General features: G+C 38.0%; 2 protein-coding genes and 1 long non-coding RNA gene across 8 annotated transcripts; 1 reads left to right on the top strand and 2 right to left on the bottom strand.

Annotated features, from left to right (window-relative positions):
• Positions 1-518: 518 nt before the first annotated feature.
• On the bottom strand, positions 519-2,873 carry LOC104611175 (RING/U-box superfamily protein). Of its 4 annotated transcripts, none has more exons than XM_010278127.3 (3): positions 2,723-2,862; positions 2,359-2,488; positions 519-1,885 (listed from the first exon to the last, which is right to left on the bottom strand). In XM_010278127.3, the coding sequence occupies exon 3, from the start codon at positions 1,870-1,872 to the stop codon at positions 811-813; it is 1,062 nt and encodes a 353-aa protein (XP_010276429.1). In that variant the 5' UTR covers positions 1,873-1,885; positions 2,359-2,488; positions 2,723-2,862; the 3' UTR covers positions 519-810. The 4 variants fall into 4 exon arrangements, with proteins under 4 accessions (XP_010276429.1, XP_010276428.1, XP_010276431.1 ...); XM_010278126.3 differs by having other exon boundaries at positions 519-1,891; XM_010278129.3 differs by lacking the exon at positions 2,359-2,488 and having other exon boundaries at positions 2,723-2,873.
• Positions 2,874-7,021: 4,148 nt separating this feature from the next.
• LOC104611176 (uncharacterized) lies at positions 7,022-24,369 on the bottom strand. 2 transcript variants are annotated; one of them, XM_019200054.2, is made up of 5 exons: positions 23,954-24,369; positions 23,248-23,441; positions 17,875-18,184; positions 8,488-8,577; positions 7,022-7,785 (listed from the first exon to the last, which is right to left on the bottom strand). In XM_019200054.2, exons 1-5 carry the CDS (start codon positions 24,044-24,046, stop codon positions 7,750-7,752), a joined length of 723 nt encoding a protein of 240 aa, XP_019055599.1. In that variant the 5' UTR covers positions 24,047-24,369; the 3' UTR covers positions 7,022-7,749. The 2 variants fall into 2 exon arrangements, with proteins under 2 accessions (XP_019055599.1, XP_010276432.1); XM_010278130.3 differs by having other exon boundaries at positions 8,479-8,577.
• Positions 24,370-24,666: 297 nt separating this feature from the next.
• LOC148802830 (uncharacterized) lies at positions 24,667-27,957 on the top strand. 2 transcript variants are annotated; one of them, XR_016082600.1, is made up of 4 exons: positions 24,667-26,877; positions 27,004-27,191; positions 27,305-27,492; positions 27,597-27,957. It is a non-coding gene; the product is annotated as an uncharacterized LOC148802830 (long non-coding RNA). The 2 variants fall into 2 exon arrangements; XR_016082599.1 differs by having other exon boundaries at positions 24,670-27,191.
• The last annotated feature ends 7 nt before the right edge of the window (positions 27,958-27,964 follow it).

Below are 27,964 nucleotides of genomic sequence, written 5' to 3' on the forward strand. Positions count from 1 at the left end.
CAAACAGTCTTAGTTCTTATTCATCAATCGACCTAGCATCCTCCGTTGGGCTGCTCTATTCCCAAAACTCAGAATTGGTCCTACTCAAATGGCTCAATTTCATGTTCCATACCAAAATTCAGAAAAGCTGAAACACACATTCAGAATAATAGAATAAAGACTTTTAAGTCAAGCCAGCAGAGAATGTAAATTCTCTATAATTTTCATGGTTGGCATTTGTGATATGTTGATCCGTAGAAAGAATTTCATCCTTAGACTGAATTGCAAACTGCGGGAGACAGATTCAAGGCCAATTTATATGAATGCTTACATGCCTTTTTCTTTTTTTTTTCTTGACTTGCTTAACCCCTTCAACATCTTCCACTTACCAACAAAACCATTTTTTATTTTTGAATGCTTCCATTAAGAAGCCATGGGCTACGGTCAATAAATCCAATTCAAATGGCATAATTTCCTGTTCTGTTCCAAGTACAGACAACCAGATAGGACATCCATACCCAAATCTCATCCCTTCAAGGTAGCAGAAAACACAAACAATAAAACAGAGTTGTTAATATAGCTCTCCAACACAATAGACAGGGAGATAATACACATATACAAAGGAAATAATAGAGCAAGTCATTACAGTGGCATCAAGATCTTCAGAAAATTAACAACAGAGAAGATAGCCAGCTTCCGCAAACTGAAATTCACTCAAAAGGTAAAAAACAAAGGGCGGGCTATCCGGCTATATACAGAAAGGAAAAAAAAAAAAAAAATAGAAAACCAAATAAGTTAAAAAGGAAAGAGGTGGATGCTACATGAATATCTTCAATTTTCATCTGTATGAGAAGCATTTCCTGCTGCAGAAGATGGAGATGATTGTGAAGAAAAATTATTACCACCTTGTGATCCTGAGACAGAAAGCAACTCATTTAGAGGCCATGGAATAGGAACCAGTAACCTTCTTCCATTTCCATTTCCCCCACTACTATCTTCACTTCCCTGTCCACCAGCACCAAGAGCACCACCAATACCTATACCACCATTTTCAGCCCTATATTCACTAGTGCCAGAACCATCTGGAGCCATCTTGGATTCATCAGCGGGAATCTGAAATCTACAAACTGGACAAGAACTATGAAGCTCCAACCAGGGAAGAATACAGCCACTATGGAATTTATGTTTACAGGGCATCTCCTTCGCTTCAGCTCCAATCTCTAAATCATCTAAACATACAGAACACTGTGAGCTTTCTGTGATTTTCACAGTTGGCATTGCTTCCACTGCTTCTTTCTGTGCCGGCGGGGTTCCATATCTGTTAGGATCATTCTCTGCCAAATGCTGTAGCAATAAATCCAAACCAGGTCCAAAGTAGTCCCCCAATGAACTGGGAGCATTATGACCCTGGTTTTCGTTTTGATTCATGTTGTATGAGCCTTGAAGAATTATGGCCTGGTTGAAAGGATTGATCAGGATTACACGCTCACTCTCCCTCTCCCTCTCCCTCTCACTCTCAGAATTTTCCATTTCGGGTGCAATACCAGCACGAAGACCAAGAAAGTTAAGAAAGGCAGCTGAGCTTCTCCTCCTCAGAATTGATTCGAGCTCCCGCTCTTGTTCAGATTCTCCCTGTTGGGCATCACCCTCTTCTCTTCTGTATCTCCGGCGACGAATACTACCCATCATCCCAAGCAAAATTGGAACCCAAAGAGAAAGAGCTCGATCGGATCCCAGATCATCGTGATTGTCCTGCTCTCCTCCTGTACTATTATCCATTTCTTCCACAAACCCACTTTGGCAGAACGGGCATTTGATCTCAACTTCCATGATGGGGTTCACCACCTGAGAACACACATAACACCAATACCTAGAAACCAAAGCATCCCCCATATTTCCCTTTTCTCTGCAACTTGAACAAAAGAAAGAAATGTTCAGATCAACATCATACATCACACATGGAAGAAAAGCAGGTCCCTGCAAATTTCAACTACCTCCCATTTTTATCTTCTCTTCATGTTTAAGAAAAACAGAATATGAAGCATCCATTTAAAGATCACTCAAAAAATTAGTAAGCCAAGACAAAAATGTTTATGATCGATAGACAGAAAAAAATAGCAACCCATCAAACAAATGAACCAAAAAAAAATCAGATATACGACACTCAACAAAAATGGGGAAAAAAAAAGACAAAACAAAAGAAATATCTAAAACAAAAAAAAATAATAAACTTTTTTTGTGATTTCAAGTCACCAGAGTCTCAGGAAAATGAAATGCGTTCTTTTCATCGACATTAATCAAAGTGACAAAACGTTTTTTTTTTTTTTTTATTTTAAGTTTTCTTGCATGCAGGAGGGGGTAGGGGAAGAACTTTCCTACCAAACAAAGAAGCTGATTTTTCAGGTAGATGGGTAATCAAGGGAAGACCCAATGGAAATCGCAACTTCAGAGATCGAATCCACAAATCAAAATCAAAACCTTCCTTCAGCAGCACCAAATCCAACAGAAGCTGCAGAGAAGCAAAAGGAGATCTTGGGGAAAAAAACTATACACCGAGAATATGTAGCCAAAAGATTAAATGAATCAGCAATCAAAATAATAGAAGAATTTGGAACAGAGATTAAGAACCACGACCTTTTTAAGTTGACACACAACTTAATTAAAGAAAAATAAAAGAAAGAAAATCAAATAACATAAAGTTTTGAGTATTCTGTAATTTGAAAGGTTAAGGTTGAAAATTTACCAGGTGGCAATTTTAACCTTTGGATGAAAACCTTGGGGGTTTTGCTTTGATTCTGTGGATACAGGGGAAGAAAAGGAAGTTGCAGAGAAAGAAATGCCAAGCGCGTATTCCTTTCTCCCCTGTCTTTTCTCCCCTGTCCTATTTCCTCCATTTTAATTTCTTCTTATTTATTTATGTTTAGTACTCTCTCTCTCTCTTCTCTTTCTCTCTCTATGGCGTGAAACCATCAGGTGAGTCAATCTTATTATAACGTGGCTAGTTTCATGTCCACGTGGCAGATAAAAAAGAAAATCCTTCTTTAGACAGAAATTTGCTGTGGAACAGGTGGGCAGATTTCCCTAAAAATTGGGAAGAGGTCTATTTGGAGTTGGAAGTTGGAAGTTGATCCTCCAGTCCAACTGACTTGATTTGCCACGTGGCATTTTATATGACAACAATGCCGCTGACCCATTTGCCCCCTCTATTTCATCCTCCTTGGAAGTAAAAGAGTGGGCTACAAAACAAATGGACAGTCTGCTTATTCCCAATTTTCAGGAGAGTCTACCCATCCTATATCTAATAGCTTTCCTTTTAATGTGTAAATAAAACTAAAAAATAAATTTATTGTGTGGTGAATTAACTATTAGCCTAGCTGTTTCCAAAGTTACAATTTCGCCCATATGAATTGTTGGTTCCTCTCTCTCTCTCACTTCGGTGTGCAAATAATCATTGAATCATTCAAGACTGGGTATTATATAAAAAGAGCCAGGGAAGAATTAATGGCAGTCTTATTAAAATACATCGAGCATAATTCCAAAGCTCACTAGATCAGGTTTTTTATTTTGGCCCACTTTGCATTTTGGTAAATTATTTATTTGGGTAAATGTACTTATCTAGGTAATTGTTTTACAGAAAAGATTTACCTGGATAAGTGCATTTATTCATGTTCTTTTATTTCTCATGTAAATAAGGTAATGATTATTTTATTCATAAAAATCCATTATTACAATGAGTATTTTTGTCCCTTTCAAGTGTTGGCAACTTTCCCTCAATGTAGAAAAGTTATTTATCCACTTAGAGATGGGTATCGTAAGTGATACCCAAGAAAATAAACTTTCTCTGATCCCATATAAATCTAAAAAAAGAATATATGATTTTTTGTCTATGAGAATCAAAATCCCATTAACCAGCTTTCCCCCTCTCAAAATCCAAATAAAAAAAAAAGAATACCCCCTTAATGCCAAAAGTGTTTTGGCTTCACAATCAATTTTTTCATTCAAAAGTAAAGATATCATCCAACTCTTGATGAGAGCATCACATCCAAGATGAATAATTATTATATATATATATATATATATATACACTAGTTGGGACTAAGAACATTATCAAGCAAAGGTAAAGCCAAAGGAGCTCTGACATATTTAATTGGAATTCAGATATGCTAATCACAATATATTATTGGTCATGTTAATCTAGATGCACATATGGAGCATTGGTTGTACTTTACATCCTCTTTATTCCAGACATGTGGCTATGTAAACCTGGCAAACAATGTGTTCTGATCGGTAGATCTAGATTCATCCAGTTGGATTAAGTCAGTCCATGTCCAATTCATGCACTATTTTTAGGTTGGGTGGTCTTTGTTATTTTTTATTTTAAAATTATTAAATTTAAAAATTAGTTTTTTTTATTAATTCTACTTTCATATTTAAATAGAATTTATTTTTGATAAATAAAGAAAATTTAAATTTATGGAATTTATAGTTATATTTCATTGCATGTGTACCAACTTCTTTCCACTATATATATATATATAGAGAGAGAGAGAACGAACAACTGGGCGTCATGTTTAGGTTAACAACCAACAACGCTTCATAGAACCTTAACAGCGAGATTTTCCCCAACGATAATATAACTTTAGCTGGAGCCTCCATTTTTTTCAAGCCTTCCTCTGTCTGGTTCTTCCTGTTCACACACACACACAAAAAAAAAAAAAAAAGATTTCACGTATGAATACATCTTTTTCTTGCGGGAAGTGAAGGCCACGTCGTAGTCGTATTAACGAAGGCCCATTCCGCCGATAGATAAACGGTAGTAGGCTGTGAACGTGTGTTATAAATATGCATTACATTACATGCATAGTCAACGTGTAAATGCGGAGAGGAACAGGAACTCAGGATGGAGGCCTTACCACTAATGGAAGCAGCGTGATTTTCGACTGCAAAAGTCACCAAAGTATATCTTTACGCATCAGAAGGGGCAACAGAGACGTGGTCAGTTCAGTGGTGGCTCCTGAATTGGTCTTACAACTTACCTCTCCAAATCCTCCTCATCCTTACCACGTTTGCTGTTTGCCCATAGAAAATAAAATCCACCTATTTTTGTGTATACTGGGCGCAAAGCAAAGAAAAAGAATTTGATGACGAGTCCGGATTTTCTATCCACGATAACTCTATTCACACTTACCTATATAACATCGCAATTATATATGGAGAATATCTCATATTTTTATATGTTACTAGTAAATATGTACATGCATTTGCACGTTTTCAAGACAATTATTTATAATTTATGGACAGTTCTTGAACAATTATAAGTGGGCAGTTTCTTAACTGTTATAAGTGGACAGTTTTTAAACTGTTATAAGTGGTCAGTTTTTTAAGTGAAAGTAAAGAACATATATACCCTTTTTATGTTTGTTGTATGTTACTTAAATAAAGGGTAAAAATGTCTAATGAAAAGTCTTGAAAATGGGGCTATTCACTCTTTTATTAGAATTAAAGGTTATGCATGGGAAGATATTTCCAATGCATGGAGGTAGTGTTTTGTGGGTAGACATAAATAATAGAGTTCTTGCCTAATGAGTTGTAGGGTCATCACTATCTTGCTTATGTCAGTCCCAGACCAACCCAACCAAGAAAAAATAGGCATTTGTTGGGTCGAAAACCGGATTCGGCCATTAGGGTTAGGGTTAGGGGATATGGTTGAAAAATATTAAGTGGAACTAAAGGTTCTAAACCCAAAAGAAGAGACGTGGGATCAACCCAATGACACTGCAGGCTAGGCTTTGTATGGTATGGCTAATGTACCTTATGTGCACTCTGCAATCTGTCCTGTCCCAACTCTTAAGTCCCATTACTGTGATATGAAGGATGTTTGGTTCTGTGGGCATTTATTCAATAAATGCTGCCATATAGGCACCACTTCAGCAGCTTCTCTCTCTTGCTTTTCCATACACATCGAAAATGACAAAAGTGGATTTCAGTTTTTGTGTATGCCAACTGTTTGAAGAAATTATTTTTTAAAGCTTCTACAAACGATCAAACATTTATTCTGTTACGCTGATGTGGAGCTTAGTGGTGCTTAGTTGTCATAAATAATTGTAATGATTACCTTTTTTTTATCTTACCAGCACAAATGTTTATTCAATAAACATAAATGGAACCAAACACATACATGAATATAATGTTTACATGCATCTCAGCATATAGTGTGTATCCATGTTTTTGTTTTTGTAAATTTGGTGGTGAGCAAGGTTATACCCAAACCCAACCGAATATGGATGGTGGGTGGAAACCTGGAAAGGACTAGTAACAACTAGTTCTTTCAAAAGTTAATAAATGGAATCTTTAAAAAGAGAAAAAAAAATGGTGATTGATGTTTTCTAGTGCAGGGGTTTTACCATGTCAACTAAATTCATGTGTCCCTTTGCGGCCTGCCAACAAAAACCAGTATAAATCTTAGAAGTACAGATTTGTCCAATGCAGATTTCTGATTTATGCTGCAGAGCTAAACATTCAAAGGACCACAACCCACACTCTATGCATCAACGCCCACCCGTGAATTGGCATCAATTCCGAGCTGGCACCCACCCCGATAGTACTTTAAGCCTATAAATTCTGACCTTGGGTTGATCGGTCATTCTCCCTTTTTTCTTTGGGAAAACAAAGATGTCATGTAATATAACCAATTTGAAAATTGCTTAAGAGAAATACAGAGAGGCCCAATACAAATTTCTGATTTCCACTGTAGGCTTGTAAACATTCAAAATGCCAAAAAACAACATTCTATACACCAATATTCACCCGCGAATTGACATTAATTCCGAACTGACACCTACCCAAATGTACTTTACCTACAAATTCTGACCCTGGGCTTAACCGTCATTCTCCCTTGCTTTCGGTTTATTAGAATGTTTTCATTTTTATTACTGTTACTGGTAGGGACTTTTTAAAGCCTTCGAACGACCACCCATCATCTCTATCATCAAACTGAACAAGTACTGACTTATGCAACACCAAATGTAGTCACAAATCAACAGGACTAAAAATAACGTGTCTCCTTGATTGGAATTGGAGCAGGTAAACACAACATAGGAATCGACGTCTCATTCTCTGCTATCAATAAAAAAGAAAAAGAAATAATTCGTTCTGATCACTGAACTGATTTAGCATTACAATGATTTTTTATTCGGGGAGAAACTAATTTCTTATTCTGACGTTCTACGTGGACCGAAAATGAAATCATAAGCGGGTGTCAACAATTTAAATGACCTGATGAACCTCTCTGTCTCTCCCTCTCTTTTTGAACGTCCATACAGATCTGAGATGTGATATGCTCAGTCAGGTGTGCCATACAGGAGCTTCCGAGGTTTGTGAATGCAGTTCATTCCAATATAATATTAACATATTTTGAGGCCAGAAGATGAAGCTTGTTCAGAGAGAAATGCTCCAAACAATGTGAAGTTAAGCTGCTGCATGTGAGGCCCATTTTATTAAAAGAGTGAAACAATCTACCATCATTACGCATAAACCTTCGGTATTAGCATAGTTCTTCCAGAATAAACAGAAGCGGTGGTTCCCTAATCTCTCTATCATATTTGGACTTGTAGATCAATGCTTTTCAACATGGAAAAAGAATGGCTAAAATTGGGTGACTGTACAAAGCCCACTTCTGTACATTATCTCGCCCAATATGGTTGGGGGGTGGCAGTGATAAATCGGGGAATGGATGCCAAACAGAAAGCTCACCGGCCAATTTACTCCAAATCAGAAATGTGGGGCCTTGTTTACCGCACTCTCATCCTGCAAGTGTGATAGTCACAAATACCAATTAGAAAACTAAAACTTAAAGATCTATTATCGGGTCACCTAAAACTACCGCATATCATGTAATGCCAATACAAAACCTTTGGTCAAACCACCGCATATCATGTAATTCCAATACAAAACCTTTGGTCCCTTTTACAATAAACACACACACACACAACAGTTTGAGGCAAAAATAGAGAATCCCATACATGTTAGCTTTTCATTCCCTTTTTTTGCCACAACTTCCCATTCCCATTTGTATTGAGTAATAGAAGCCTAGATAAACAGATACTAAAAAGGTTTTGAAAGAGCTTATGGAGGCCTAAAAGGGTTAAGGGTGTGGGAAAGGCCTTATCCAATAAAATAGTGTAGATAACCTTTTGCATACATAAACTTTAGTAAATATTGGAGCATAATAGAGTAGATAGCGTTTCTGCATGCATATAAAACTCATGTGGAATAAGGCCTTACACTTTTAAACACAAAATATTTGAGCTTCCATAGTTCCATGGAACAATTTAAGCAACACTATGATAACCGAAAACCCTCAGTAACTGCTATTATTCTCAGCTAGTCTAAATTGGACTTCTTTAAGCATATGAAAGAAAACAACCACGAAATAATAACACATGTTCAGATTTAAACAAAAACATGATAGAAGCAAGAATGAAATAAGGAAGAACTTACATCAGTAACCTGGAAGGATCTACTGATACATGACTTCAGCTGTGGAGCTTCAGCAGCTGATGAAGAACCGCCATCAGCACCAATACCAAGCTTGAGGCCCTGCAAATAGATAGACAATGAACATTGAAAATAATCCTAAATCCAGGGAATGGAATGAAAAGAGATGCCCACTTATCAATATATTAAACATAAGAGATGGACTATTACCAGAGGCATATATAATATAGAATAGAATATTCTATATTTTTTATGGTAAAAGAAAGATTCATTGAAAATAAAAAAAAAAAATATTACAATCACTCGAGTGTTGAGGAAACACCAAGGCATAAAATTACAAAAAAAAAAAAAAATTCAGAATTATCATTTTGTAATTCAAGAACATACCAACAGATAGCCCCTAGATCTGATCAACAAACATATCAAACTCAGGAAAGATGAGCACCCAATCTGCAACAGATTTTCTGATGGTTGTCACAATCTTCTCAATCTCCCACCTTGAAGCAGACTGAAACCAAGAATTTCCCCACCTTCTTCCTACATTCAAAACCACACTAGGCTCCCAAATTGTCACTAATCCTCCAGAAAGACCTACTGCATTCAGTACCACCCATTCCCCACAACTCAAACCCCAAATTTCATATTTTCCTCTCACATCAAAGCAATCCAACTTTGAAACTTGAAGCATCACACCTCTGGCTTATATTTTCTGATCAAGTTTCTTACTACCACCCACCTTCGATCTTCCCTTGAACCTCTGACCATCCAGGAAAGTATTTTCATCTCCCCCCCCCCTCTCTCCTTCATCTTCATCATTTTCTTTTATTTTCTTTTTTTATTTTTTTACTCCCACCTCCTCTTCAGTCTTCCCCTTCAAAGGTTTCATCCTAAGCCTCCCCTCCATCCCAAATTTCACCTCCCTCCACCAATTTTTCTGATCTCTCCCCTCCCTTTTCCTCTTCTCAAAATGCTCAAATGCCTTCCTAGCAAATCCCCATCCTCCCCCGCAGAAAAGTCCAAGTGTTCTGCCTACCACCACCTCCGTCTCTACTAGGCTATCTTTTTTTTTTTTGAAAGATAAAAAAATTCAATAAAAAGAAAAAGGAATACAAAAGAAAGGTGATAAGATATCACCCAAGAGAGAGACATAACCAAACACCCCTACAGTGATAAAACAAACCCAGATCACAACCACAATCACAATAAACCAAAGCCAAACTCTACCAGAGAACAACAATCATCCCCAGGAAAGACAAGGAAGTCCCTTGTCGCCAGACCCTTGGACCAACTACGCTTCAACTTAGCACAAAAACAAAGCCTCACTCTTCGTCTACGAGATTGCCTTCTTGCCCAGTATCCTCCTCGTCCCATACCTTTCCTCCTTCCAAATGAGCTTTTTTATTCAGCTTCTCATCTCTCTTTTTCTTCTCGACCTCCTCGAAAGCCTTTTTGGTAAATTCCTCACCACCCCCAAAAAATAAGCCCAGGCTTTTTTCCAATTGTGACTTCTCCCACTAATTTCTGAAGAGTCCCACTGCCTGAATCAACGTCCTTGTCACTAGTTTGTAAGAGCAAATTCTCTCCCGGATCAGGACCATCAGCACACGCCTTGTTAACTAGTTGCTCCTTCCCTAGGTGGGATTCCGATGATTGATCCTGCGCTGTAGACCCCTTTTGAACACACTCAGCTATCGTATTTCCTTTCGCACCTTTTCTCTTGTAAACCCATTTGAAGTTCTTTGTAGGACATGCCCTACCAGACCTAGTTTCAGCCTGGAAAAAATTTTGTCACATGCACGGCATTATGATTTCTTGTGTTGTGCAATCTTTTAATAGTCCCCTCGTTAGCCAGCTCCTTCTCTTTTTCCTCAACCTTGTTTCTTCGACCTAAGTCTACAACCAGTTTTCCGACCATCACCTCCTCAAAGCAACGGTTGCCATTGAAATGACTCTCATCTTTGCCACCTTCAGCTCCGCCAGCAGCTGTAGTCCCTTCTTTCTCGGTCACATTTTCCGCTTCATTTTTATCCTCTGCGTTGTAGCAATTCTTCCCATCCTCCTCCTCCTCCAACCCCCCAGACATCTTAAGGGCATTCTCCTCAGGGGTCGTCAACGAAGCTGTAATTTCTGAGACGAACCTCGGCTCTTGAGATACCACGTCTGCAGTCCCATTCTCAGATGTAGTATATATAACTCACCGCAGGCTCACTTGCAACATGTAGACGTCTCCCAAGATCGTTTTTCACAGAAGAAATCTGGCCGTCCGCAAGTCAATCCCCTGTTCCTCCCTCATACCTCTTCTTACCACTCTTATCGTACTTGGCTCTCACCCAGAGTCCCAGACCCACTCCTCCCCCCTTCTCTTTCTAACCTCCAACATTACAGGCCTTGCATACGATCTGCTTCTTTTAAAAGCTAATTTGTTAGGGCCTAGAATCGATTTCTTGGGCACTATACCTTTCCTTCGTCAACTGGTCTCCCTACTATCACTGCAACTGGTTTTCGAGGTCTGAACTTTCAATTAGAGCTCCGTCGGGGCGAGAAGTTTGTATTCGATCAAGCTGTGTAGACAGGGACGATGATATACTATTATTATTATCCATAAAGTGGGTCATGTGCCTTTTTAGCGATTCACGTGAGCCCAAATTCTCACACCCATTGGGGTTCCTGTCTGGGCCCGCATCCTGGGCTAAAGCCTCTACCACTGGGGCCGAGTTAATTGGGCCCCCAACTCTCCCAAACATCGACATATCATGGAGTTCAGTAACTGGGCCGGTGGACCCCACCGCTATTTACTTTTTTATGGGAATTCTCACTCGTCAAAATAAAATTTTCTCTAGGGAGATTTGCACAATTCTCATTTTCAAGGCCTGCCTCGAATTGGATCTCAACTTTCAGATGCTCTCCAATTATAAAAAAAGTAAAAGACTTAAACCTCCCCTGTCAGAATAAGGTGGCGTTATATTTAACTGTATTAATGAAAAGACCATTTTGGCCTTAAAAATTCTTTAGATTTATAGAAAAAAATAGCTACCGAACTGGACAACAAACCGTTTCTTATTTTTTGACAAAACTAGGATATACCGATTGTATTCTGAATCACTTCACCGTCCACCCTTGGTATTTTGTATTCTGAATCTCTCTATACACAGATAGTGAATGTTGACGCTAATCGTATGGTATTTGTACGACCTCGATCTTGTGCATCGATACTTGTTCATAAGCAAGCGAAGGGGCAATGAGGGGTTTATAAAAAAATTAACTCTCACATGATGTCATATACAAAGCAATTTGGACAAAGGCTAGTGGAAGGAAACTTTTTGTCTGATTACGTCACTCCATAGGGGAGGTTTTAGTCTAATTAGAAAATAGAGGGGATGTTTTAGAAACATCAAGGGAGGTTTAAGTCTTTCACCCAAAAAAAACTTTCAGATGCTCTCCTTCCAAAGGACCATGCGTTGTTAAGGCTATGTTTTAAAAGGTAGGTTTCCCTTCCTTTCCCTACCTTTTCTTTCAAACCAAACATAGACTAATGGAAATGAAACCCTCCTCTTCCTATCTCCACGCGTATTATTTGTTTCCAAATCAGCATCTTCTTCAACCTCCAACCCGTTCCTCCATAGCGAGGTTTCAAATTTCATGACCAACCAGACCTTGGTCCATAGACCGTTGGCAATAATGTCAATCATCCAAGGAACATCCTACGGCAAAATGCCGGTAATCTTCATCTTCGCTGCTCGTTAAAAAAAAAAAAAAAAAAAAAACATAAACTTATAAAAGAGATCCCCCTAGAACCTGCGCAATCCTTTCAAAGGAAATTTTCTTCCATAGATTGAAAGGTAGGCCAAACCACCAAACGATAATATCTCAAAAGCTCCGGCCACTGCTTCCACCTTGTTGCAAGAGAACGACCATTTTTCCCCCATTTCAGTCTCCATCAACCTAAAGTTAATCGTTTTTTACTCTGTATCCAGAATGGCTCTTCTGTCATCAATGGGAAATACTGAAACCCCAGAGGAAATTTGTTATTTCTTCATAATAGCCTCTACAATCAATTTCCAGTTAGGAAGCTTCTTCCCAGCCTTAACGATCAATTTTCCTTCCCAGCATCTAAAATCGTTTTCCAGAACTAACCTGTGAGCCTTTCCTATGCTAGCTACTGAAATTTGATGCTGCACATCTTAGCCTCCACAGAAAGTTGTTGTGTTTTCTCTTGTGCACGGCACTCAGTCTCTCCTTCGATCCAAGGACTCACGATGGGAGCTTAGAAGGTTCTCCCTTAATGAATGCCAGAGACTTGTACATAGCCAAATCACCATCCTTCAGTGCCAAAAAACTTTGAAGCTTCTGAGCCAACAATCTCCAACCCCAACCTCTTTCTGGTTGATATCTATTTCTTCCAAAAAATGTTACAATCTACAAAAACCACCCTTTCTGGTTGAATTTTAGACTGGCTTGATACCTTCTCCTTGAGAGATTCAGTGTACTTTTCCACCCCCCGATCTTAATAGAGAACAGAGCCCCATTGGTGAAACCTTTCAGCCATTGTACCGCATCTCCTACTAGATGAATCGTAGCTCTCCCTTCTTCCCTGATCTTTAACATCGATGGAGTTCTACTTTTTCCTTCTAAGACCAGAATCTTTTTCTCAATCGCCACCACACTTCTCCATCGGTGGTCCCACCTATCTGCTGCTGTGGAGGCAGAACTTGGTACCTTCTCCATGAGAGTTAGAGGCTGGATTTCTCTAGAGAAAATCTTGCATCATTTATCACTTAGCAGCCCATGAAGTTCTCCTACATGGACTGCTAGGTTCTGATGGAACCTAGTACTTAGCAGTCCATGAAGTCCCCCCTATCTACTAGGTTGTCGATGTCCACTCTGCTCTCACCTAGAACATTCTATATCATCCACAAGATATCTTTCAAAATAATAAACAATTTTATTAACAAAAAAAGCTAAAGAAGATATGCACATAACAGATTACCAACAGGGTAGAGCGATAAACAGCAGCACAAACCCTGCTAACCCAGAAATCTATATAGTAAAAATACATGTAGAACTAGAACCCCCGACATAAAGCAGCCAACAAAGAAAACCAGAAATTTTTTCTTTTTTTGATAATTAAGAAAACCAGAAAGTTCCACATATCCTAAGCAAACTGAAGGATAACACAGTTGAGAAACTGAACTATATGATAAAAAAACACCTTCAAATGACCCAACATAGAAGGAATCACTCCCACCTTCACAAACCATGACCACTGACAAGCTAATACTCCTTTCACAGTAACAAAATTTTCTTTTTTATTTATCTTCAAAAAAAGCTAATATTCCTTATTTCTCCTAATCCCCTTCCACCTATATCTCTACTTTGCAATATTTGACCAGCCCCTCCCAATCTTCCTCCTCTTTATACACTAGGTTCCATCAGAAACTCGTTAAGAAGTCTGGTTTCCCTGGGGGAAAAGTGTTGGAATCTGAAAGTTCAAGGGGGTCTTTGTCGCAAATGAAAGTTCAGGGGGCTAAGTGTCACTACCCCCAAAGTGTAAGGTGGTAAACTGGTAACCTGTATTTTAGCCTAAAAAAAAGGCTAGGCCAACCTATAGGCTTGGTGAATGCACTCCACTTTATCTCCACGGTTAGGAAAACTTTACATTACTGATCAAAACAAAATGACACTTTAATGACCATTACCTAGACAAAAGTCCAGGTGTAGATGCGTAGTGAAAAGTCAGCTAAGAAAACCATTTCCTTTGTCTGTGGTAGTGGAAATTCTTGGGATCTGGGGTTGAGACTGAGGGACTCTGAGATGGAAGCCGTTCACAAACTCCTATCTCTCTTGAATGCAGTTTCCCTAGACTCTTCTTGCTCCGATAGTAGAATTTAGTCGGCTTCCCCCTCTGGTTTCTTCTCTTGTTCCTCTCTTCAATGTCCTCCTCTCCATGAACCTGGTAGGGTCTTTTTCCAGTAAAAGAAGTTTGGTGCATTTCAGTACACCCAAAGGTTAGAGCCTTTTGTTGGGAGGTAGTTCTTAAAGAAGGTTAACACTTGTGATGTGCTTCAATGAAGGAGGCCTTTTTGGTGCATTTCTCCCCATGTTTGTATCCTTGGCTTTGGTTGTGGTGAGACAATAACACATCTAGTGTCCTTTTGTTTCTTATATTTGGGAATGGTTTTCTTCTCTCTTTCGTTGTAGTGAAACACTCCCCCTGATGTGGTAGGCCTCAACTCAAGCTTTTTTGACAGCCAAAGAAGAGGGGAAGGACAATGTGGAGAGCCACAAGGGCAGCAATACATTGGTTAGTCTAGGAAGAAAGTAATAACAGGATATTTCAGGGGTTAGAAAAGACCAAGGAAAAAGTAACTGACAGCATCTCTATCTAGGTAGCACATTGGTTGAAGACTCTTGACTTCAGTTTTAATCTTTAGCCCTTGAAGCAATTGACAGCATCTCTATGTGCTAAAGATTAAAAGAGGAAGATGCCACTACACTGCTCAAGTTCAAAGGCTGTGATGATAGAATAGTGGGCCCCTTCAGCGCAGCAATGGAAGTTCCTTGGGTAATCCAGGCCCATCAGACATAGGGACAGTTGTAAGAGATGGAGAACGAAGGTTGTTGGCTCTCTACTTCGGAGCAATAGGGGTGGGAGATTCTCTAAGAGCTGAAGTGATGGCCCCACTCCAAGGTTTGCATTTAGCTAAATAGATGGAACCCAACAGGTTGAAGTGGAAGGGGGTCCCAAACTGGTAATAGGGTGGATGAAAGCAAACAACTTGGGAATTTGAACTCATAGGCAGATTGTGAGGGAAATAAGGTGTCTACCACGGGAGATTGGTGTAACATTTTGATGGGTTAGAAGGACGGAAAATGGGTTGGCCGACACATTAGCTAAACAAGGGATTACTAGGGGTGAGCCTTTTGGGCTTTGTTGTAATATTTCTGATTTAAAAGGATAACACCATTGCTGGGTGTGTGACAGGTGCACTTTTAATTGTTAATTATGAATGAAGTTTTTTTTATCAGTAATTATGAATGAAGTTATTATGCTCAACTTAACAGTGAAGACCCTTTGTAATGAGGGAACTCTTTTTCTTTTCTTCTTCTTTTTTTCTTTTGAAAAATAACCTTCAATTTTATTAATCATGGAAAATAAAGTGTACATATATACAAAAATCCTTTTAGGAGGTAACTTCTATTATCTCTCCTCTTTCTTTTTACTTACATTTTTTTGGCATTCTTTTACAATTGCACTCAAAACATTTGGATCTCTCCCCACCTCTTGCTTTGTTAATTCATCTGCCATGCTATTTTTAGCCCTTCGTACCTATCTAATTCTCTCTGGCCTCAAGTTGAGTCAGCCACCTGAATTTTTTATATAGTTTCTTTTTTTTTATAATAAAATAAATTTTATCAAAAGAAAGAATAAAATTGGTTACAACCACTTAGTAGGTACTAAGGTAGCAACTCCCAAAAAGCAAACCTTCCAACAAAATTAAAAAGCAAAGCTACAAAACAAAGTAAACGAGATTCTTTCCTTCTTCCTTCTCCTAGTAGCTCCTCCTAACAGCTAGAATCAATCCTCCCTATCAAAAAAAATCTTCCTGCCCTCCTTCCTCTTTCCAAATCTCTCCCCCTTCCCCTAAAGTGGTTTTCTTAAGGATCTTTGCCTTCCCTCTCTGCTCAAATTCTTCAAAAGCTCTTCTGGCAAAAATCCACCACCTTGTCAACAATTTTCTATATGACCATAAGCAGCATCTCAATGAGAAAAATAGCTTCAATTGTTAATCTGAATTACCTCCATGTTTACTTGTCAATTTTTCTTGGTTTCAACATTCAAGTCTTTACAAATTACAACAATTAGTAGATGTATCTTACGTTTTTTGACCACTAGTAATATTTATATGTAGCATATGGCTCCTACTATGTATTTTCATATCTAGAATGACACCTTGATCAATACAAAATGCAAAATTTCTATTTTGAACTAGATAGATACCTAGATGGATTTCATCAACTAGACTAAACAGCAAATTAATTGGACCAAATTGTACTCTTAATTACAAGTGGGCTGGCTCTATTGTAGAGCAGTGTACTGTTTTAATTAACCTTTTGAGTAACAAAAGATTAACAGTGGATATGGCATTAAATAGAACAGATTGGAAAAACAGGATTCATGTAGCCGACGCCATGTAGTTGGGACAAGACATGGATGATGATGATGATGACAAAAGATCGGGTTAAAGATTGAAAAATCCAAATATTTATATGTAGCATATGGCTCCTATTAAAGATTGAAAAATCCAAATATTTATAGAACTAGATAGGTACCTAGATGGATTTCACCAACTAGACTAAACAGCAAACTAATTGGGCCTATTTGTACTATTAATTACAAGTGGGCTGGTTCTATTGTAGAGCAGTGTACTGTTTTAATTTATCTTTTTTTTTTGTTGATAATTGAATGGTTCATTAACTAGACTAAACAGCAAACTAATTGGGCCTATTTGTACTATTAATTACAAGTGGGATGGCTCTATTGTAGAGCAGTATACTGTTTTAATTAATCTTTTTTTTTATAATTGAATGGTGAATTTATTAACAAGATGAGAAAACTGTGACAAGCATCCCAAGGAGAGGCACAAGGTGCAACCTCTCCTTTAAAGGAATTACAGATTAAGCAAAAGAGGAGCAAAAGACAAGAAATTACAATGCAGCCCAGTACAAATTTTCCCTATTAACCCCTTGTTTAGAAAGGCAATCAGACAAAGCATTTTCCGACCTTCCCACCCAGTGTAAACTAATGCACATGTTTCTTGTTAACCACTTGGCTCTCTTTAAGAGATCCCTGTAGCACCAAACCCCTGAATCTGGATCAGCCAGCCAACCACCACAACTTTAGAATCTCCTTCAATTATTAAATTTTCCACTCCAAGTTGATGTGCAATTTGAATACCTTGTAGGGCCACTAAGAGTTCAGCCCTATTAGAGTCTCCCAAACCTACTGGACCAGAGAAAAGAGCTAATATGTTGCAATCCTTATCTCTCAAAATCCCTCCTATTCCAGAGGGTCCTGGGTTACCCTGACTACTCCCATTGAAATTCAACTCTACACTCCCTTCAGGCGGAGGAGGCCAGTCAGCAACCACCCTATGTTTTCTGGACGAGCTCACCGCCACACCTATCCAACTTCTCCAGAGGTCATCAAAGGAAAAGGATTGGAAGGAATCCATAGTCCTCAACCAATGTATTGTACTATTGTTCTTGTCAAAATGCAGTCCTTGACACGTTGGATGTTTTAATTAATCTTTTGAGTAATAAAAGATGCAGTTAATGAGCAAAAAACCATTCAAATAAGACATATACAATTCAAATTCATATAAATCAAATGCACCCTACCTGATATCCATTTTCTTGAGCATCTTCAAAGAGAGATGAATAATAAGCAGGGTCATAAATGGAGCCTCCTAAAATACCATCAGAATCAGAGCTCTGACAAACTATAGCTGGGGGGCTCAAAAAACTATTTCTTAAATCATAATCTGCTTCTTGAGAGAATGCACTTTCTTCAGATGAAATACCCAATCTGTACATCTGAATCCACAATGATGAAGAAGCCAACCTCACACAAAACCCAATAATTTGCATTGATAGAGTAAGCCTCACTGAAAAGATAAAAAATCCTCCATACTTCTTAGAAGAAATGTTCCTGCATAAAATATAAATCCGAAGTGCACAAAATATGAGTCAAAAAGTGCATATTGCTTTCTAGAAAACACAAGATTACACTAACATAAACAACCAAAAAGATAAGCTGCACAGCATGATATAGAGAATATAAAGAATGTTCTACCAAATAACAACTTAGTTAACCAAAAATGTATAATGCTGCAATAACCTAGCTATAAAAATTTCCTTATCAAATATAACATTGACATATGAAGATATAGTTCTGAAAGATATAGGTAAGTTCAACGAATCATAATTTTGAAAATTGAACATGACTGAAACGTTTAGCATTACAAGATAAAATAATAATATCCTCTAATATTATCTGGAATTGTGAGGTAGGAAAGTTATAAGGATTTCCTTGCTCACAGAGTAGCAGCATTTCATGAAGAGAATACAAGGAGATGTAGAACCACCAAATATCAGGGGGGAAATAAGTGAATCAGAAAATAACAGCAAAGATAAACCCAGTTCATAGTATAAGTCAGCAATAAATGCCCCATTTCTGGCATAAAAGTCGGACAATCCATCAACTAAATGATAATACATGACTGGAAGTCCATTCCAGATTGCTTTTCTGACATGATAGTGGTAGCACAACATTATTTTACCAGCTGAGATTCACCTAGCTGCATTCTACAAATCGCCCAAACTACCCAGGTAAGAATACTAGGTGCCTAAATATAATGGTGCAACTTGGACGGACTTGGGTTGAGCTTTTGTTAAATTTTGAATGGATTCGCCCTGAGGGCCTGGGCCCGATACAGTGTAAAGTCTTAAACTCGGGTACCCAAGTTGCACACCTACCTAAATAGTTAAGAGCATCAAGACAAGCAGCATTTCATGCCTAAATAGTCTCCTCGGAAATGGATCCCGAAAATAACATTTTGCCATCCTTGTTAGGAATTTGAAATGCGCAAACAAATTAGTATAAAGGACTGCCCTTGTCACAACTCACAACCCTCCCCCCCCCCCCACTCAAGGAGTTCATGAAGTGGACATTGGTGATGCTCAAGGATCTCACGTTTTTGTTCTCTTTGGGAGTTGAGAAAGAATAGGTAGAGGCATGGTTCAAACTTCAAAGTATTGATACACCCGTGTATCGGCAGAGGCGCATCGGTACTAAAAACCATGTGCGTTTATATATTTTTTAGTTTTTTTTTTCAAAAATTGGTTTTTGGGGATGTTGTTAAGTATATTTTCTATTAAAAAAAAGAGGGTTCCCAAAACACCTGTAAACAGGTGTATCAGGACCCCAAAGATACGATACGCCCTGTATCGGGCGTATTGTATCAAAATTTTGATCCTTGGGTAGAGGAGGGCTCTCGGGTTGTCATTTGATGGATGACTGGGAATTCCAAATCCCCTAGGTTGATGTGACATCATGTAAGAGAGGCTAAAGATTTAAATAGGAAGAACACCTTACTCGGATGGATCCTGAGATTTGCATGTTCTCTAGCAAAGAACTTTGGTCAAGAATGTTTCCAAGAGAGCTAAGATGTACTGGACATGGAGTTCTACCATCCAGGCTAACTCTTTTTTTTTCATAATGTCTCATTTAAACTATCGGATTTTTTTTATATTTTATTCTGTTGGGTAGGGTCCTGACTCTCAAGGGGTTGCTTTTCTTTTTTTAACCTATTAGATCATTAATATAGTTATTGTTTTGATCAAATACAATGGTCCCCCACCTTCATTCTTCCAATCATGAACCTCCAATACCAAATGGACCTGGTAATGCAAATACATAAAAAAGGAAGGAAGATGAGGAGGTGAATATTATTTTGATGAAGAAGAAGATAAAAAATGGAAAGATGAGTTTCAAGGGAAACTAAGCTTGTAGTAACCTTAGCATCCCTAAGGCCTATAACCCTATCTGCCCCATGATTCCCTGACCCTGAGTCTAAGTTATCTTAGTTGAAAATCCATGTTTTTTTACAAACTTGTTTTTTAGCTTTGGTAAATACATGAAGTCCAGTTTGATTTATTATTTTTTAATGTTTATACTAGGATTGTGCTTAATTCTACTCATACTTCCCAAGTTGATTAAGCAACATTTATTTTTAGCTGCCCACCTCTCATAGAAAGTTGATTTTGGACATTACAACTTCCCAATAACAATATGAATCTTGAAATATAAGTTCATTCTGAGTACCAGTTCCCAAACAAGTAAAATACTAATTAGAGAATTAATTCATTAGTTGCATGTACTTGACAATGAAAGCAGTAGCTCAACATCAATAAAGGCTTTGATGAATCAAGATTTTTTCTGCTCAAAAGTTCTAATGGGGGGGGGATCTTTACTCATAAATTCATGCTCCTTCATACTGCCTCTGCCTCTCTCAAAACAGCATTAAAAGAAACAGTGCATAAATATAACACTAAGAAATTAATTGAGTTTTCCCATAAGGCAAAGCTACAATGATGGGTATCAAGGTATCTAGGTGCCCTTAATTGGGTGTCTCACCTTAACGCCATGGTTATTATGAAAAAAGATGCCCATCTAGGTGATAAAAATACAAGGTGAACACTTTCTTGTAATATTATTGCTATGGCTACATCTTATTACTATGCCTGTTAATATTAATATATCCTATAATACATTCTGTATATTACCATTAGAACAAAAATCACCTTTCAAAAAAAAATTACACTTTGTGTATTACTTATACTTGTTTAAGGGCTTTACAATTATAACATAAAGGATCCAAGGTTTTTAAGAAAAGAAAAAGAATTAAAGAGAGATTCTTTTGTTGAATAGAAAAAGGGCTTTGCCCCTTGTTCTTTTTCCCTTTTCATTACTCTCTTAATATATTTTTCTTGGCATAAAATTATAACCTTTTTTAATTGCCACTATTTTTTAATGTGAAATGTCTGCGCTGGAAATAAAGTCTTGTTTTGGGAAGATGTTTGGGTTGGTGAAAACTCCCTTAGAGATAGATTTCCTTTTATTTACTCCTTGTTTGAAAACAAAAGAAAAGCGATCTCTTCAGTGTTTGTTGATACCTCCTGGGATTTGGGCTTGAGAAGAGGTCTAAGGGATTCTGAAATGGGGATGGTTGATGATTTGATCACTCAATTAGGGGGAGTCTTTCTTGATCAGTCTTGTAGAGATAGCAGAATTTGGAAACCTTCCCCTTCTGGTTTTTTTTTAATTGCTCTTCTTTCTATATCATTTTGCTTCAAACCTCTAACCTTATAGGGAACTTTCCTTCAAAGGAGGTGTGGGGTAGCCCTGTACCCCCAAAAATTCAAGCCTTTTGCTGGGAAGTGGCACTCCCAAAAAATCAACACCTTGGATTTATTGCAGAAAAAGAGGCCAAATATGTGCCTCTCCCCCCATGTTTGTTGTCTCTATTTAGGTTCTGGTAAGACAATTTCACATTTACTAATCTCATGTCCCTTTGTGTTCTTTACTTGGTCTTGGTTCTCTTCTCTCCTTGACTACAGTTGGACTCCCTCCTCGAGCGTGGTGAACCTCTTTGATCCAACTTTTTGCAGGCAACCAACGATTCGTGGAAGGATCATGTGGAGAGCCACTAGAGATGTTGTATTATAGTCAGTGTGAGAGGAAAGAAACAATAGGATCTTCAAAGGTAGTTGTAGATCCAAGGAAGAGGTTGTGGAAGGAGTAACTACTAGGGGTGGATTCGAGCTGAGCCGAGCCGAATAGTACGAGGCTTGAGTTCGGCTCGCCAAGGTTGTACTAGGCTTGAGCTCGGTTTGAGCTAGAACATTGAGCTCGAGTCAAAAACTCATAAGCTCGAGCTTGATTTGAGGAAAAGTGTTTTATAAAAATAAAAAATTATATATAAAAAATATTTTTTATTTGATATTTAAAAAATTAAGAATTATAATATTTATATATATATATATATATATATATATATATATATATATATATTCGAGATCGGATCGCGAGCCTCACGAGCCAAGCTCGAGCCAAGATAATGGATATGTATTCAGGTCCAATAGGAGTTGGAGATTCCTTAAGAGCAGAAATCAGGGCAGCTAATTGAGATAGAGGGAGACTCCAAGTTGGTAATTGGGTGGATGTAATCAGGGCAGATGGGAATTTGGCAATATAGACAGCTGATAAGGGAAATTCTTAGCATAACAAGGGAGGTGGGTGTTTGTTTCAAGTGGGTAAGGAGATCAGCAAATGGTTTTGTTGATGCCCTAGCAAAACAAGGGACTATAAGGGAGAGACTTTATTGGGCAATGCTGTAATGTTTGATGTTTATTGGATCAACCTTTTCTAATAAGGGTTGACTTTTGTATTTCAGTTTAATTTATCTCTAATGAAAGTTATCGTTTCTGATAAAAAAAATATTTTTTAATGTGAAATTGCTCTATTAAATACTTATCAGAATATAATGTTTTGTTTGAAATATTGAAATTAAATGAATCAAAATGATATTGTCTTCTAGATACAATGATGTTATATGTTTTGAGAGGAAAACTAATATTATTAGTAAAGAGAATTGCTATTTTTAATTCATATGCCATGATAATTGGTAAAGTAAAGTTAGGTTGTTAAGGAATTAGCCTAGAATTTAGTTTTTTTTTTCTTTGTAAAATTCTACCAACCAAGCAACACCTAGGTGACTAGGGCTCCATTGTCACCTAGAATATTCTACATGACTTGATGACTATGGCTACAATGTTTGGGAATCAATAGTATAAAATATCAATTTCTTGACATTTTAACTTCACCTTATAATCACTATTGAACTATGAATCCATGATACTAGAAACCACCATCAAAACCTTTTGTATAAACATATATAAATCCATTCAATTCTCAACCCCCTTCCAGTGGAAAATTGACTATCACATCTGCTCGACATACTACTATATAACGATAAAGACCTGAAGCCAGATTAATTGGCGATGCTATTTACTATCGTTTAAATTCTAAGGAATTCAACCAGTAGTGAAAGACTTCACTTTATGCTACAGGAGATAAAATAGAAGTATGTCAGCAACTGTGATAAGCCCCAAAAAAAGCATTAGACATATTGAAAGAACCTATGGACGCACCATATCTCGTGAGTGAAAAGGATGAACCAAAAGATATCAAGGATGATAGCACAACAAAGAAGAATGGCGTATGTCCGAGCAAGGCTCTCACTGCTACTCTCTATTGCAACGAGAGCAAACAATGCTATCGCCAAATTGATCAGCAAGACACCGTTGTACAATGCTCCAAGAGATCCCACCAATGCACAAGCGATCTAACATATAAAGCAGGGAAAAACAAAAAAGATTCCCAACATCAACGATAAGTAACAATGAACAATTTCCAATTAGAAACTAAACACCATACCTTCCAAATAGAATGAATGCATTTATATGGGAATTGATGCAGAAAAAAAAAACCTAAGTTTCAACCAAAATTCAATACCCGCTCCAGAGGGAAAAAACAAAAGGAAAAACTGATATCAAATTGCAGGTCAAAACGAAAATCGATAGTTATATTAGAGAAAAAATCTCAAATTCACTAAATTTCACAAGAACTTAATACTATGTAACCCTGCAAAATAAAGAACAAATGAACCCTAATTGCAGTGGAAAATGAAACTGGATCAATACATACAACAAAGACAATCATAAATTGCAACAAAGAGTGCAACCAAACGGTCTAGGTCTCCAGAATTCAGACAAAAGCTGCTTTAAAATACAAAATAAAATGAAAAGAACCAAGCTAAACCCTAATTCAGAAAGGGAAGCAGAAGCAAAGCCATACTTGAATGTATATGAGAATAACAGCAACGGCTTGTATCTTGACGTAATCCCGAAGCCACGATCGAATCCGAGTTCGCAATGCAGAACAGGGCATTATAAATAGAAAAATCGGCTCTCAGAAAAGACCTATTCACTGAAAAGAATTTCCAGCTTCTTACGACTACATCGAAGAAGGAAGCTGTGGAGCGAGAAACGATGGAGAAGGGAATTATAAAACGAAGGAGCGTCTGTCTCGACAGCTATGGACTGTGTAGAAAATCATTTCTTTTTCCCTTTTCTTGGGAAGAAAATAAACAAAATCAAGAATTTTTTTAAATTCCGTTAATGTTTTTTTCTTTTCCTTTTTTTCAGATTTTCACTTATTATATATTTTCAGTTGGGCGGGAGAAAATCACGTGCAACGGTGCAAGTGCAACTGTTTTTCCCGACTCCCAACTCCCGATACATTCTAACTTGCACCGGGAGCGTATAGAAAACAGGAAGGTCTATCCAATTTTGGGCCTTGGGCCTGCATGATGTTTTGATTGAAAAATGAAAATCAGCGATGCGCTTTTTAATTCCTCTCGAAACCCTTTATTGTGATTTACGTGGCACGTTGTCTCAGCCCAGCCCAAACGGCGCTCCCCTGCCCCGGTTTAACTTCTCGAGCAATGGAATCGGTATCCGGTCCGGTCTGTTTAGTGCTATAAGAGGAATACCCTAGGAGAAAGAGAAATCCCTACTTGATCTTATCTGAGCGGGGTTCGGCCGTTCTCTCGACGGCGAGACACTGCAGCGATGTGGCATGGCCGGAACGGTGGCAGCGAGAGATGAGAGCAGTCCGTCCTGATCGAAATGTTGCCCCTGCGGCGCCGTCTCCGCCGGTGTTTAGTAGCATTGGGTTCCTTGACTATCTCTCTCTCTCTCTGTTCGTCCGCTCCGTTCCCTGCTGCCCGGTTCCTCGCCCGAGACTCGGCCGCGTCCCGCTGTGACGACTGCCCGCGGTCAGAGCCCCTTCTTTGTTCCAAGGGGCGGTGATGTCCACGCGGGCTCCTCACCCTCCCCAAAAAAAAGTAACAAATTCTCTTTTCCTTTTTTTTCTACGCTCTTTGTTAAGTTTTTCCCGAGTTTCAATTTTTTGTTGTTTAAGTACTATAATGTGGATGACTGAGACAGTGAGCTTCTTCTAATTCTCAATGAATTTGAATGCATGATCATCAACAAAGGTAGTTTATATGAGATGAGACATTCTCGTCGAAGATGTGATCTTGGAAGCGTCCTTAGCTTGAACTGAATCTTTCGTTTGATTAGATCATTCTCGATGAACATAAGACGTGGAATAACCATTAATCTGCTGCTTTTCATTTCTTGTTCTTCTGTTGCTTGGATGGTGGATAATATCGATATATATTCGAAGGTTATTATATATTTATATTATGCGTGCGTTGGTGATATCATGATTAATGCAATGCAAATAGGGACTAACCAATTGGGTGTGCAGGGATTAATTAGGTTTTAGGCTTAAACCTTTTTACCAAAATAAATAAAGGTGATTTGGAAAGAGAATCCATTTTTGGGGTAGAAGGAAAGAGAATGAGTAAGCAATTGCTTTTCAGCTGATGCTCACCCTAGTTTTGGTTTACACTTCAAGTTCACGGTCAAAGTTGTGTTGGGATTACCTGGTATCTCAGATTAAGCAATTACTTTGGTAGTTATCTTGACACCATTGTCAAAATTCATGGGTCAGCCTGTATCTTTATTTACTGTGTATGTTTCTGTTAAGTGTCTAGGACAACCTGTGTTGCTAAACTTATTAATCTTCCAAATCTTATTTCAATCATAAGAGCTTATTGTCTTGAATGTATAATATGCGAGTTTGGATTTACTCAGTGCTTGATTTTGGTATATTTCTTCTTACAGTTATCAACTACAAAATATCGTGTTCCCTACATTTTCTCTGTGCTATTTTTTGAATGCAGGCAGTTGGTTCTAACATTTCCCCATGCCTGTGTGGACGGCTAGGTATTCATCTCTCCCATCCTACCACATTTAAACCTGTTTAGAGCTTTTTTATTTATAAGCATCTTAGGGAGATGTTTGGTACCATTGTCCTTTCATGAGGCAACGTTTGTACTTGAGCCAACCTTGGAAATCAGAAAAGCAGTTTGGTTGTTCTCATAATCCAGTGCACATTTGTTTATTCTTCTTTAATATAGCTATGCACCATTAGTCAGTAGTCTCCACATGGGACAATATAGGTGAAAACACCCCCTAGGGGCAAGAAACCTCAAAAGGTTGTTCCTACCAATAGTTACTTTCACATAACCCAAGGTAAAAGAAGGTATAACACTATAACCAATTTTACTCGAATCATCCTAACCAAATAAGATTTTGGTTGACTAAAATGAAAATGCCATGGTGCTGATGTGGTGATGTTTCTTCAAGAAACAACCATGGTACCAGACACATTTTGAAGGCTTTTATTGTTAACTGAATCAATTGCCTGTCTTCAACTGGAAACCTTTGCATGCAAGTGTGTTCTTATGTGGCTGCATGGTGATGTATTTTAAGTTTTGCAGAAAAAGATTAGGTATCAATTGAACTTAACAAGGCCTTCATACCAACTATTTGAGGTTGGCCAGATGCAAGTGAAACAAACTTGTTGGTTTCTACGTAATATTCAAATTTCACCTATTGCCTCCAAGGGATGCTAATTATACTCTTGCTAGTAGGATTAGAGTTGTATGTCAAGAGTCTATACGTCTTTTAACATCATTGTGGTTCAGTAATCGCACCATGTAAAAGCAAAGGTGAGAGTACCTCTCCAATTCTGATAGTAGTATTAGCATTTCTTACTGCCTTCATGGCTATGGTATGTGGAAGGTCTTATCATCCATGCCATATTGATAAAAGATGCCATGCACCCAACCAGCTATTGGTGGACAGGTACAAATCTGTGATCACAAGTTTAGCTAACAAGAATTCCTTACACTTAGATAGTTGCAAATGGTATGAGCTCAGTACAATTCAACTCAACAAGCCCTAATCCTGCAACAATGTTCTTGCTGTTAGGTTCAACCTGGCCAAGAGGGGAATTATGACTTACCATCTTTGTCAATTGTGCAAGACTGAGCTGGAAACTATTTTGCATGCTATCTGCTGATGTGACCATAGGTGGAATGCTTGGTTTAGTAACAGGTTCGGTTGCAGTTGAATATGTCAACCTGTTCATACCTTTTGCGGATATGTTTAGTGAATGGGTGAGTCATGAGTGGATGTTCAAAAAAAAGAGTTATCTATAACGGTTATCATACTATCGCAAGAAAGCTCGAAATGACTTGTTTTTACTAATCCAAACCCTTGCTTTTGTTAGTCTATGTTTCCAGGATGCTGCAGGAGATGATGAAAAGTTGAAAAGCTGCTGTTCAAAACTTCAAATGACGGTCATGAAGCCTTTTGTTAGTATTGCACAACCAGGATCAGCATTTCTTAGGGATGGTTGTTCAGGACTGGCAGCATTCATGCATAGCAGCTATGGTTTCTGCAACCATGGCAATGAAGGTGGGTGTCCTTTTGATTAGGAAGTTAGGCCTAAATGATGCTGTTCTTTCTACCCAAAAGAAATGCTGCTGTTCTTAAATGTGACTGCCTGTAACTTTTGTCAGCCCTAATGATAACGAGGAAGGTAAATGTATAAAGATGATCGGTTTTGTTCTCAACGGTATTCTGCATCTTCTCGAAGGTTTGAATTTCCAATTCAGCTTTACAAAGAAATGGAGGGTGCGGCTCGCCGGTTGACAGTGTCAATCATGATTTGAACGCTTTCAGTTATGCATCTAGTTTAGCTAAGTAGTGATAGTCGTTCTTGTAGATGTAATCTTTACTTGTTTTCTTTTTTGTTCTGCTGATCTCTGTTGGATTTTTCTATGCTGTAATTTTTTCGGTTTCTTCTCGTTTATGTATCCTTTACCAAATAAAGGCCTTAACCCAAAGTCCAGATCATCGGGTTTTAGTTTACAACGCAAATCTTGTA

This window comes from Nelumbo nucifera, chromosome 2 (assembly GCF_055504915.1).
Source record: "Nelumbo nucifera cultivar China Antique chromosome 2, China Antique-T2T, whole genome shotgun sequence".
NCBI classification, from domain to species: Eukaryota; Viridiplantae; Streptophyta; class Magnoliopsida; order Proteales; family Nelumbonaceae; genus Nelumbo; species Nelumbo nucifera.

Coding starts and splice junctions, on each gene's coding strand:
- LOC104611175 (XM_010278129.3), bottom strand. CDS start 1,872: ATGGGGGATGCTTTGGTTTCTAGGTATTGGTGTTATGTGTGTTCTCAG.
- LOC104611176 (XM_010278130.3), bottom strand. CDS start 24,046: ATGCCCTGTTCTGCATTGCGAACTCGGATTCGATCGTGGCTTCGGGAT. Junction 23,442..23,953: donor TTATTCTCATATACATTCAA/GTATGGCTTTGC, acceptor TTTATATGTTAG/ATCGCTTGTGCATTGGTGGG. Junction 7,786..8,478: donor GATCCTTCCAGGTTACTGAT/GTAAGTTCTTCC, acceptor TCACACTTGCAG/GATGAGAGTGCGGTAAACAA.